Raw genomic sequence first — 14034 nt, forward strand, 5'->3', positions numbered from 1 at the left:
TTTTTTTGCACCTTAACAAATGCTTGTGCAGCAGACAAAGCAAACAGCAGGTCATCATTTGCAAAATGCAAACTGACCCCAGAGATGAAAATGACAGCTGTTTTAGGGAGCTGGGATAGCTGTGGTGAGCAACCAGGCCTGAGTAATGAGAGCTGTTGGCTGACATGTACACACTCTCTTCTCTTCTTCTCTTCTTCTCTTCTTTTCTGTGCATAGATTAGGTCTTTTCACAAGTCGGGAAAGAGAGGGAGTTTGACCTTGATAGAAACATGCTGAAGCCCCATAAGAAACTACATTTTCTTTGGAGTCGCTGGTGGTTTGATTTCATTTTAAAGTGGTTTTTATCCCGATCTGCTGTTGGTTTTGAAGTAGAAAAAATATTCCAGTTTCTTCTCTCTCAGGACACACTGGAAAATAAAGTTTACATCTCTGGTGGTGGTATTTCATGTTCAGTTCATCTACAGCCACATTCTATATGACTATTTATTAAAACATATTTCAGGAAATGTACTTTTTTAGAATTTATTGTCGAGAAACCGATGAGAATTGAGGAAATATGACCAACGAGCAGCTAATAGCTGGTTAGCGCCGTAGCTCAAGGTAAAGGCTGGATATTGGGCCGAATGTTAGCCTATAGGTAATTAAATTCAACCAAAGTTAATCCATTTACTTGTTACATCTGGTTTATGTCCAAAAACAGCATGTTGTGCCGACTTTTTTTTAGTCCTTATGCTAAGCTAGTAGTGACCAGTTGCTAGCTCTAGCGTCTTACTTCACTCAAGATATAATACGACTTATTTGCAAATGTTTTAACAATCAACAAGTGAATGCTAGTGACTTGAGTGCACAGAAGCTGCAGTGACAGAGGTGGCAGCTTAAAGCCTCGCGTCTACCAGCTGCCAGAGTGGATCAGGGTGTTTGTAACCTGTGATCTTCAGCTTTTCCCATGGATTCTCAAATGGCTTCAAGAGCAGGCTTTGGGTGGGCCACTCGAGGACATTTAAGGATTTGTTCCAAAGCCAGTCTATTATCCTGGAAGTGTCGTTCCGGGTGTTGTGTTGCTCCATCTCTGCCTCCGTTCAACAGTGTTTCTTTTTGAGGACTTGTCTGGAAGATGGTGCCAACATTCGCGCTGCAGTACTGTGGCACCAGGTGATAGTTAGGTAATCAACAGCACCTGGTAGTTGCCAGTTAAAATGCCTGAGAATTCAATTTCTGTCTAATTAGATGAGAGAAAGCACTATTTGGTAAACTCCAGGTGGGCTTGCCATATGCTGGTTAATCACAAGAGTACAATGGAGCGCTGGAGAGATGCCTGTCCTTCTGGCAGGTTTTCCCACTTTCTTTGAAACTCACCTACCCGTGGCCTCCTCCCTGACCAAGGCCCTTCCTGCCTGGTTACTGTTCATGGGAGCTTGGATGGGTCCAGAATTCCTCGACTTAATGATGGGCTCTCGGTTCTCGGAAACGTAGAATCTTTAAACATTTTCCCAGCATGCTTGTCTGCATCTACATCCACAGTCCTGTCTGGTGGTCATCTGAGGGTTTCTGTAATGTTTTACTTCACACTGAACCTGTGGGACATAATGAAGACAGATGTGTGAATCTGAACAAAATCTAGCTCACCTCACAGGCCCAGCTTCTACTACATGCATATTTGTTGGTTGTCATTAAACAAATTATTTGTTGAGTGTTTTTGCTGGAAAATCCCAAGAGGACTAAGCCTTTTGGGAAATTTTGGCAAATATCGTTGCTTGTCTCATTTGCTTCGTAGTGTATGAAAATTCCATGGCACTTTTTGTTTGCTTTTTACTAAGCTCTAATCCTGAAAATAGTGTCCGTGCTCTTAAATATTAAAGCCAGCGTTATCCATCTTCTCCACCAGTGCTATTCCAGCTTCCTGCTGTTCAACCAACAGCATCAGAGGTTGGATTTAGCCGAGCCCAGCGGTCGTTGGTAATTGAATGACTTGCAGCGGCCTTAACTCATTTATGACGCTTTCTTGCTCAATTTAACCTTGCCTTACTCCTCAATATTGCCCTGTTGGCCTCCTCAGATGGTCAGTGAATGCTCACCGAGCTGCTCCCAAAGTCCAAAAAGGTTTGAGAGAATCTCCCTCTCCGTGTGTTTACATCAACCCTCGGGATCAACTTTGAAACACTGTGGCATGAACTGTATCTTTGACCTTGTTGGCTTCACTCAGGACGGATTTACATCCGCTCTGTGTGATCTGATCACGTGCAGATCTGAACGCTCCCGGTCCGTCTTGAATGCGTCTTCAGATGCAGTCACAAAAACCACACGTGGAGGTGGCTTGAGGTCGTATGTGGCCACATGCTGGAGCGTGCATGAACACAATCTGTCCTCAGAACGAATTTACACTAACCGACCGGCCGATTATACGCAGCATCGTTTTCCAAATGTGTATAATATCGTTTCACATTAAAGCAGTGCAAGTAGAGCTCTGCTGCACTGATTGACTCTCTCGTGCAGAAACACACACACACACACACAGGTTTGCTGAGCTGTTCTTCTTGTCACAATGCGTTGACTCCTGTTCATTTGGACCACGTAAGAAAGCGTTATCCCAAACCTTAATCATGATTTGTTAATACCTAACCATAACTAATTCAAATCTTAGCCCTAAACTTAACCAGTTTCTCAGAAGTTAGGTTCCGCCTCATTGGGACCAGGTTTTAGTCTCCACAAGGGTGACTAGTCCTGACAAGGGCAGTGTTTATAAAGTCCTGACTGATCTCATGTCAGGTATGAACAGTAGTACGTGATTTGAATCTATGATATTTATGCCAGGTCTGAAGGGGACTCATGTTTGCATGTGGACTAAGTTGCAATTTCCTCTGTCCTCTCTTTCAGTTCCTCGTGGTGTGATCCAAAATGGTGCCCGTGTCCGGAGCCAGGCCCTCTTTCCTGTGATCAGACCCCTACCTGTAAGCCCTGTGGGAAGCAGAACCTCGGCCATACGGTGGGTAAACAGCGCTGCTGCTGCTGCTGCTGCTGCTGCTGCTGCTGCTGCTGCTGCTTTCAATGGTGTAATTAATGTCAGTCAGGTCTTTCCCTGCTCAAACGTGTTCCTCACACACACACAGACACACCCTCACCCACATCCACACACACACACAGTAGCCTCCAAACAAACACAACAGCACCGCACCTACACAAACCAGACCTCATACTGAAACTTTCCACGAGTAGATAGTTTACATTATTACATCTGTTCAAAAGACATCTGACATTTACACACTCCCCACTGGGCAGAAGTTTTTATCCAGGTGTGGTTATGTCACGTCTCACACACACACACACAGGTATATTGGAGGGAGTGGCCTCACGACTCCAAAGACGTTCGCAGCATGCATGGACATGCACATCCATCATAGGAGCACAAGAGTATGATGGTCTGCACCACAGAATTAATGAATTAAACATAACCAAAGTCTCGCTAAAGGTATGCAGTGAATATTTGATCACTGTAAGGGGAGCATGTTTTTCCTTATAAGATATTAATATGCTAACCCTCCCATTCTTAAGGGGGAGAAAATGTCCAGGGGACAGGGCACGCCGCTGCTGCTGCTGAAGCTCCCTGTGATTTATCGCTTGCCTGAATGCGCCCCTGTCCTTTAAAGTCTCACAGAGGAGGCGTCGCCTCACTAATAGAGCAAAAAAATACGTGTTGCAGTTTAATGTATAGTGGACAGTGGTCAAATGGCTTTGCTGCAGGATCGTCACTCCTGCGGTGTGTGTGTGTGTGTGTGACTTTCGGGCTTACAAGGTCCTTTTTATTCTGCTGAGCAAATTCCACAACCTGAGGGAACACGAGAGCTGCTCAAAATGCACTGTATCATTTGAAAAAAATGCGTAGGTAGCATTCTGAAAACGAGCGTGCTCATTTCTATGGGAAAGACTAGCTATTTGTAGATGCGTACATGATTTTAATCTGACCTGAGAAATATGCACTTTAGGCCCAAGGGGCTTATTTAAAGGTGATAGATTATCACTCAGGCGTTTGCTTTCTAGCCAAATCCAGAGTAAACTGGGGCAGCTTCATTGGAGTGAGGAGTACAGAGGCAGCGCAGGCCACCTGGCAGTGTGACAGCAGGAGTAACAATATTCTGTCCCGCTCTGTGTCCTTGCTTCTTACAGATCATCCCTGGGAGATTATCTAAGCCGAGGACAGGACAGCCCATCCCGCTACTCTCCTCCGCCCGGCAGTGAGGACCTCCAGGACGACCACACTTACAGCACCGCCAAATCCCCCAGCAGGCTGTGCTCCTCCCAGGTCGCAGCGTCTTCCTGCCCTCTGGACGACGACGACGACATCATCGCCGTGGAGATCCAATCAGACGTCAAAGCCGAGCCCCGGGAGATCCCATTGGACTCTCACATCACCACTGCCGCCACTGCCTACATTTCCCAGCAGCCCCTGCGCGGACAGAGACGTAGTTCGGGGTCGGGAGCTGGGACTCTGGCAGGCAGCAGTTTGCCCTGGACCAAAAACCGAGCGAAGGGCATTAGCGACACACTGCCACTGAAAAAGCGGCGCGCGGCGGCAGTGGAGAAGCCGCCAGAGAGCGACGACGAGGAGATGAAGGAGGCGGCGGGGTCGCTGCTCCACCTGGCGGGGGTCAGAGCCTGCCTCAACAACATCACAAACCGCACCGCCAAGGGCCAGAAGGAGCAGAAAGAGGCCCTGAGAAACTAAGACACACACATAGAACAAGTACACCGTCATGCAAACACACACACACACACACAAACACATACAATACACAAATAGGTCAACAGGTAATGTTACTTCAGCATTAGTCTCTACGGACACTTCTCATCTCCCTCTATCTATCTGCAGGGCATTAGGTGAATCCTACTTATTTGTGGCAATATCAAAAATCTATGTTTTCCTACATGTTCAGCAACACTTACATCAATGGGTATTTCTCATGTGTCTTTGTTGTTTTTGTTGTTTAAAAAGGGGATGAAAGCCATACAAAAAAAAAGGAAAAAAAAAAAAAGAGCATGTTTTGTCACTAATTTGGAAAAAGTCGAACCCGACGAAACTGAATCACATCGCGGAGCGTGCAGTCCATGAGCAGAAGACGGCTGTTTTGTCTTACCTGTTTGTTTCTTTGTGAATCTGTAGCAATCTTGCAGCAATGCCAGCAACGGCGGCGGCAGAGCCGACGAGACACAGCCTCTCCACCAAGACTCTCTCGGCCGCCGGCTAGCATCACTCTCCTACATCCACGAGCACAAATGTGAGACTGTGCCAAAGATAAGTGACCAGGTTGCTTCATGTAGCCGATACGACAGCTGACAGAAAATAAAAAAAAATAAAATAAATACATGAAATGAAAGAAGGCATAGTAGTAAAGAACAGCTAGAGAGAGAATGACCGTACGCGTCAAAATAATTGTAAAACCCAATGTGATATATATTCATGCACTTAAGATTATTTTACGCCACTTATAATAAAAGCATCATGGGTAAAGACATGGTTTATTTCAAGAGCACTCATAGTATTTAAGAATAGATTTATTAAAGTGAAAAAAAAAATAAAAAAAATAATGATCATGTTTATCACCATAGAGATGGATAGTGTGCCGGGTCTGAGGCAATATCTCCTTCATTTTGTTGTTGTTGTTGCATTATGTAAACGTCCCTGAAACTTCCCCCTCAGTATTTGTGTCCATAAGCGTAGACACCAGGTATAGATACCATAGCTACCACAACCTTCCTATTCATTTGACGACGTCAAAGAACTATATACATAAAACTGTGGGTTTTTAGATTTCCGTTTGTGTCTGTTTACCCTCACTCTACCCTCATAAAGATATAAGCAATTTGTCCCGCGCGGACAACTCTGTAAAAAGGTTAGAAAATATTTTATTTTTTTCCTTTCTTAATTGAAGCAATTTGACCTGCAGGACTTTCTCAGTTATATTGCATGGGTGCTTGTAAATAAGATAAAAAGCAAATCTTTTTTATTCAAAGATCATGTAAGATAAACAATGTATTTAGCATGAAGCATGACTTATTTTCATATAAACCTTGATCCTAGAGGAAAGAAAAAAAGTTTTGCCGCCAATTCTTATACCCGTGGTTATATTATTGGATTTCTGTTTTGTTTGTTTTGTTTTTTTCTTTAAAAAAACTTTTGGGTTCCTGTTATGTTTCTTCTGAGCGGGCTTTCAAAGACACGTCTTCAGGGAGGAATGTGGGGGGATCACTCTGCAATTAGAGGCCCAAGGGTGCCACCTGTGGGCTTCGGGTTCAGGCTTATGTAGGCCAGCTGAATCACCTCTTAGGGGTGGGCTTCCGTCTTCTTCTGCCTGTACAGTGGTTTTTTGGTGTTCAGTGTTAACCCCGGTGTTATTTCAGAACACGTCTGTAGAGTGTGTGAGTTTGTGTGCCCAGGAACACATGCCCTTTAACATTGTGCCTGCCTGCCTGCCTGCCCTCAGTACCTCTGTTGTCATGTCTCTGACATGTGTTGACAGGACGTTAACTTGTCTTTATTTATAACATTGTTAGGGGGGTTGGGTCCCCCCCCCCCCCCCCCCCCTTACCCTGTGTGTCAATGTACATGTGTTCTTTATTTTTCCATCAGCATTGTTCAGTGTAAATGTGTGGAATCAGATAAGAACCTCATATGTCAAAATGGCAGAACCTGGGAGTTGAGGATTGTTAAAGGTGATATATGTAAAATATGTACAACAGCTACCTTAAGCATTTAAAGCGGTTACTACGCCGCGGTCGCCCGACTTTGCAGACCGCACGTTACACAGTGTCCTCGCTCATACATATACGTCACTGTCCCACTCTGTGTTTTATTTTTTTATAAACGCTGAATCTATTGATATTGATTCCGAGGCAGAGACAGGAAAGGGAAACCTGATGAGAGGAGACGAGGCGACAAAAAAGGATTGTAAAAACATTCAAATAAGTTAAATTATCCACCGACAACGGCAGAGTGTTATGGCGCTTTTCCATATACAGTTCTATCGCTACTCGGTTCTACTCGGTTCTACTTCTATTCTCTCTCTTCCAGTGACGACACTCTCTGACCAGTCAGTGGTCAGCAGTGTGTGGATGTCACGTGTATTATCCCTGATGGAAAAAGCAAAAGGTCGAGTCGGGTCAAGCCGAGTGGTGCTAGAACTGCATAATGGAAAAGCTTAGCCATTAGCTAACCTTGGCATAAAGCATTCATGTCTTTCAGCCGTCTATATTTTAACACAGCTCCACTGCAGTCGCTTGTTTTCCCTTGTCCTCGATTTTAAGAGGAGTAATGGGGCTGTTTCAGTGTAGGTTTAGGTAAAAGACAACCTGTTACTGGGCGTGTGGCAGTTGGGTTTGGCGCAGTATACCAAACCAAAACAAGAACAAAGTTTGTGTCCTGCAAAAGAACATTTAAATTGGGAATATACCGGCTGCACCATTGTTGTCAGTGAAGCTCAGTATTTTTAATTTAATGACATATCATGGTCATGTTATGACTTCATATAACACATGTCTTACATATGGCACCTTTAAGGTTGTTTTATATCATTTGCATTCAGTGTTTTCAACCCTGTGATGAAATGTATTACTCGTGCATGTCATGCCTCCATGGAGTCTGTCACAGATTTATCTAATGAGCCCAATCCGAGGATCAGAGGTGGATTATTATTTTATTTTATTTTTTTTTCAACATTCACACAAACTTGACGGAAATTTGAAAGAGCCGCAGTGAGCTTTTGACAGAAGTGATAAACATTACATACTGCCACACTGCCATTATTTGGCATGCTTTTGCTAAGTCTGCAATGCATTATAGTATTAATTTTCCCTCACATGCAGCGATGCATATGAATAAAAAAGAAAGCAGCTTTGTGGGATTGGGTGTAGCAGCAGCAGCAGCAGCAGAAGAGTCACTCGAGGTTCTGTTTGAAGCCAACCGGGTAAACAAATGCATGTTCCACCCTCTGGTACAGTCTTCTACCACCTGTAGCATGCATCACTGGCTTCATATTTTGTATGGTGTCCATTTAAGGAAAACAGAAAATGCTAAAAGGAGACACACTGTCAGTGTCCTTGTTGTGTGCCATCCGTCTCTTGTCTGATATTTGTCTGAGTGCTCCAGCGGCCCAGGTCAAGCACTCTGCTGTATTTGCAGTCACAATCCACTGTTGTGGTGACTAATAACATGTTCGGTTGGCGAGAGGCACGTCGAGGGGAGAATGTGTTGCTTTAGCAACAACCTTTTCTCTTTTTTTTTTCTTTCTTTCCCTCTGACTCACTCAGTGACCTGGGGAAAGATGAACCCCTGACCTACGTGTCCGGAAAAAACCCAACAAACCTGGGACATATTAAAGCAAATGAAATAAACTTCACTGCCTAAAAAGCCCCCAAAACAAAGTATTTCCTTCAAAACCTGCCAAACATTCATTGACACACTCTGAAAGATGTACTTGCCATTGTTTCGTTTACGTTTTTATGCACATGTTCATGTCGTGTTTTCTTTTTCTGACAAAGTTATCTACAATACTGCCATTTTCTTTCTGTGACTGCCTGAGCTGAATATTGGAAAGCCATAGGTTAGAGATGTCAAAATGCAAAACTGTTATTGATCCGTGAGATGTGACGCAGAGTACGCCCCCATGTGTCGTCTTTTTTTCCTTTCTTTCTTTCTTTCCTTCTTTTTCTTTCTTTTGTTTCCTTTCTTTTAGTAAGTGTTCAATTCTCTCCTTATTGTGCAATCATATTGCCAAAGAATGATTTCAAGACCTATTTCATCACTACATGTAAATATCAACGTTGTCCAATACCGTGGCAAAAAAATATATAAATGTTGTTTTATTTTGTTTTCCATTTTCTGAAAAACTACAATGATGTTTATGTGATGTATTGTCTTCCAGTTGGTTGCAATAATAAAAAATACAAGTTGCAGAAAATTAGTTTGACTATTCTGTTCCGACAGTCTTAAAGCTGCAGTGTGTAAGTTGTTCGATTCAAACGAGGCTGTCTGCTCCACGTGACTCTCTGCGTTTCTCAGTACGATTGTTTTGGTGTCTGTGGAGACACAGAGTGACGCATTTCACATTGTGACCAATCGATTCCTTAACTGCAAGGAATTAACCAAAGATAAGTGAGGTAGTGAGATATCAAGAACAAAGTGAAAGAGAAACTCGCAGTGTTTTGGCAACAGAATTTTCAGAAGTGTGCAACCTTTGGTGAATTCTGTTGTTGATGTTATTTTTCTGCCTCTGTGTGGTCTTTGTGAACAGAAACAATGTCACATTATTTCTATGTTGTGTGTCCTTCATCTGAAAATGTCTCTGTCAAGCAGAACTATCAGACCTGACTGAAGGAGCCTTTGTGTGGATACAACAGCCAGGGCCGGCCCTAAGGTGAATTTGATTTTTTTGGGGGGCCCCCTCCCACCACCTCAGAGAAGCCTGTGCTTGACTATTATTGATATCAATGTGACACTTTAAATTGCATTTATTATAGTGGTAGATGACAGCTCTTTGCATGTTATTGTTTATTTATGATTATCATTATGTCACTGAATTTGTCAATGGTCACACAGGGGATAAGAGTCACATGGTTTTACATCAGCATGAGTGGCCGTAGAGTCATCTGTTCACTTGGTGGGATTTGGTGTTTGAATGGAGAGGGGGTGAACTGGGAAGTCCTACTACTACTTAGACTACACGTTTAGACTACATGCTTAAACTACGCGGTTAGCCTACATGCTTAGACTACACGCTTAAACTACATGCTTAAACTACGCGTTTAAACTACACACTTAGACTACATAGACTACACGCTTAGACTACATGCTTAAACTACGCGCTTAGACTATATGTTTAGACTACAAAGACCACACGTTTTACACGTTTAGACTACATAGACTGCACGTTTAGACTACATAGACTACACGTTTAGACTACATAGACTACAAGTTTAGACTACATAGACTGCACGTTTAGACTACATAGACTACACGCTTAGACAACTACACGTTTAGATTACACACTTAGACTACGCATTTAGACTACACACTTAGACTACACCTTTAGACTACGCGTTTAGACTACGTGCTTAGACTACGGGTTTAGACTACGCGTTTAGATTACACGCTTAGACTACACCTTTAGACTACGAGTTTAGACTACGTGCTTAGACTACGGGTTTAGACTACACACTTAGACTACGCGTTTAGACTACGCGCTTAGACTACACCTTTAGACTACGCGTTTAGACTACGTGCTTAGACTACGGGTTTAGACTACACACTTAGACTACGCATTTAGATTACACGCTTAGACTACGCATTTAGACTACACACTTAGACTAAGCGTTTAGATTACACGCTTAGACATTGCCGTTTACTGAATTGTTTGTTTTTTATCTAAATAAATCAGTCTCTTGGTAATTAAGTTTTGGGGTTTTTTGGATAGTCGCCTAGAATAGTTGAGTTATTTATTTACACCAAACCAGTGTCACTCTTGTTTTTTTCTCTCCACACACTACAAGCAGCCGCTTAGTTCGCTTATGCCTAAAGGCTGACAGCAGCAGCAGCAGCGCAGGGACGGGCGGGGACAAGAAGCATTTATCCTGTCAAACTGCTGGATGATTGGGGTTTTTTTTGAGCAGTAGAATTCACTTTTTTAAACTTCTCGTGGACACTTCTTTGTTTTCAGTCATACCCTAACCTGTTAGAATGTACCAAACAATCAACAAAGAGAGAAAAAAATACTAAAGCCAAAGTCGTTGGTAGAAAAGCAGCATTAGTGGTTATGGCTTAACAAAAGCCGTATATTACGTCAAATATAATAAAGTGTATAATTCCTTTACCACACTTCAACGCCCTGTTACTGGTGAAGTGGCAACATTGTGAGACCACAGACTTTAATTTGCTCTTGAGACTGACCCGAATAATTAACCTCTCATATTTCCATCAACATGGGTCTTATCATAACCATGCCTGTTCTGCCAGTTAATTATTCATTTACCTCCTCTAATCATTTAAGTTCAATACTTCTGATTAAAGTCAAACTCAGCACTCCTCCTCCGGGGGAAAGACGGAAAAGATTTAAGTGCAACCAAAAGAGTTCCTCAGCATCTTATTAATCCGAGTGGTGCCATTTTGGAGCCGCGTGGCAGTGGAAGCCCATTCATAATTGAAGCTGAGACAGGCTTAATCTCGAGCCAGTGCCTCCCCGTGCAGCGCGCTCTCACCATCAACACAACTGGAGCTATAGCAGCTCCTCTGTTGCTATGCAACTACAGCAAAGAAGGGGTGGAGGAGCAGGGGGGGGAGAAAAGTGTGCCTTCTGTAGATCTTTAGAGGGCATCTTACTACTCACTAACACAGAGAGAGAGACTCAAAGGTAACATAACACTGATTTATGTTTCATCACATCTCATAGCTTGACAAGCAATCTGCCAGACAGGAGTCGTTTCCACACGACTTTTTTTTTTTTTTTTTTAAATGACATGACACAAGAGGATGAAAAGCACACTGTGGTCAGTCTCAGAGAGGTCTTTACTTTCACCTCAGTTCAAATAAATATGTCGGTATTAACTGTTGTGACATTTCACCATAAAGGAGGCGCACACATCACACACTCTGTGAGCTGATGCACAGAGGGTGTGATGTGTGCCCCACTCTATAGCATCCATATCCACAGGATGACCAGCGAGGCAAGTTTCCATGGAGACAGAAGTGGAGGTAACGTTTCTCTTGTCAGTTCTCATTTATTGCAAAGCTTTATTGTTTTGGGAAATTTCCCCTGGTAGCCGAGTGCAGGTGTGTCTTTGATTAAGCAGACAAGACCCGTGACTCGTCCAAATATTCACTTCAATTCCCTCCTGTTAAATTACATGTAAAATAGTTGCATGCCACACAAAGTATTGATTTTTGTGAGTGCGTGTGCTTGTATTTGTCGCCTCTTTGGGACCTTTTCTGTCCTGAACACTGACTTTATCAGGACTAATAGTCCTCATGGATGCCAAAACCTGGTCCTAATGAGGTAGAACCTAATTTCTAAAGTTAAGGGGCTCAGATTTGAATTATGGTTGGGATTAAGGCATTGTTTAAATGAATGCAGTGTCCTAAAAAGAATAGCTGTGCAAACCTGTGTGTGAAAGTGTGTGTTTCTCAAGTTCTGGGATGTAGTGTGATCACACTCTAGTGGCAGAATGTTGGTATTACACAATATGAACACAACGCACTACAATGGAATTGTGAGCATTTATTGTGAAAAGAATTCAAATACAGTATTTGGTTTTGAAACTTCTTTAGATTGCCATGAAAGCTCCTTTATTAACCAGACGGACAGACACACGGGGAACTTAGAGTGCCCAATTAAAGGAATACTTCACCAATTTGCATTTTAGCTTTGGAGAACTAGAATAGTATTACAAAGAAAAATGAAAAATTGTGCTTCCCAACCCCAGTTTCCTACAAGTCGAGAAATATCTTCATTCTTTTTTTGTGTTAACCTGGAGAAAACCCAGGCACAAAACAGGAGAACAGACAAACTCAGTGTCTAAATGTACATCTGCACTAAAGTAATTCTGGGTCATTCCTCTCTGCGCTCGTAAATCAGCCTCCGTTCTCTGTCACAGTCTGGAAATCCAATGAGGTTCTGCTCCATGTTGACATGTTAATATCCCATCATTCTTGCAGATTTGTCAGCTGCCAGTGTTCCTGCTCTGCACGTTCCAAAGTCACAGTGAAACCAAGAAACCTGGAAGTAGCCATTAGAAAACAACTGTGGCCATAAAGGGATGAACATGGTTTCCATTCACTCTCCTAAAGCCATGACTGATTGGTGAAGGAGCTCAGAGTGTGGTCAGGAAACATTCCCCACCTAAACCAGCATCAGACAGGTTTTAGTTTCATTGATTCATGCAGCTCATGCCTAATTGTGACTCTTGTCATTTGCAGCCTCAGCAGAAATCCAGACTCGTCAGAAACGTGTTTCCAGTCGTCAGCTGTCCGACGTTGGCGAGTGTGACCACTGTGGAAACTGACATGTAAACCTCCAACCAGACTCACAATTCTCTCTTTTTAACAACATGTTTCCACATGTTTGTTCTATCAGTGGCTATTTCATTTTTATCCTTCACGGAGCAGATTAAAGTGGAGACTAAACTCTGGACCTGCCTCTCTTCTCCGAGGTGTCTGATGTTACTCGCAGCTGGTTTGGATCTACGTTTCCTCCTGGCTGGTGAAGAATGTCTGTGTCATACGAGTCATTTGCTCTGCCGCGGTCCTTTAGAAAAAGGGAAAAAAAAATTCCATTTCACAGTACTTTGTCTGATGTGGCAGCTCCACATAACCAACAAGGCATTCCCTCAGTAAACCTTGCCTGGGTATCTTGGTCAGTGTGGTCTAGGAAAGCTGAAAAACGTTGACTTTAATCAAGAGCGTTCTTTCTTGGAGCTTTAGTCACTTCAGCTGCATGTTTCCAGCTGCAGTTGACACTTGAGTTGGGCCTTTTTCAAGGAAATACTCACTCTGCATTTTCTCCCGATACAATCAATCAAGCCAATTTGCCGCCAACAGTCATTCCGGAGTCAAAGTCCCTGACATTATATTGTGATTGATGTTGCAGTTAATTGAAGCTCCCGACCTCTATGTGCACGCTGCTGCTGACACACGATTGGCCGAGTGAATGACTGAATGAATTAATACACGAGTATAGAGGTGGTCCTGGTAGATTTTAATCAGTTAAATTGTGGAAAATAAATAGATAAATCTCTCTCTATTTTTTTTATTTTCAACTTACAGTAAGAGAATGCTGAGTCAGCATTTCCAACTGAAGTGCTCCTGTTTCCTTTATTTTGTTTTATTCTATTATTATCCACCTTTTTTTCATGGTAATTATCTCCTACATCAACAATGTTTGCCTTGCTCTGCTTTTTATTCTTTTTTGAAATATTTTACTTTTTCTGCATTTCCCCCCCTCCCTATAGAAAATAAATTCAGAGGGCAGATCAAAGACAGTCAAGGCAGATAAAACA

General features: G+C 42.8%; 1 protein-coding gene across 1 annotated transcript in view; it reads left to right on the forward strand.

Moving 5' to 3' along the window:
• ches1 (checkpoint suppressor 1) overlaps positions 1-8948 on the forward strand; it is a 68123-nt gene extending 59175 nt beyond the window's left edge. The window contains exons 5-6 of the mRNA XM_058613447.1: positions 2875-2983; positions 4162-8948. Coding sequence (XP_058469430.1) covers positions 2875-2983; positions 4162-4720 — 668 coding nt within the window. The 3' untranslated portion in view covers positions 4721-8948. The remainder of the gene's footprint in view (positions 1-2874; positions 2984-4161) is intronic.
• Positions 8949-14034: the final 5086 nt, after the last annotated feature.

Source organism: Solea solea, chromosome 17 (genome assembly GCF_958295425.1).
Source record: "Solea solea chromosome 17, fSolSol10.1, whole genome shotgun sequence".
Taxonomy (NCBI): Eukaryota; Metazoa; Chordata; class Actinopteri; order Pleuronectiformes; family Soleidae; genus Solea; species Solea solea.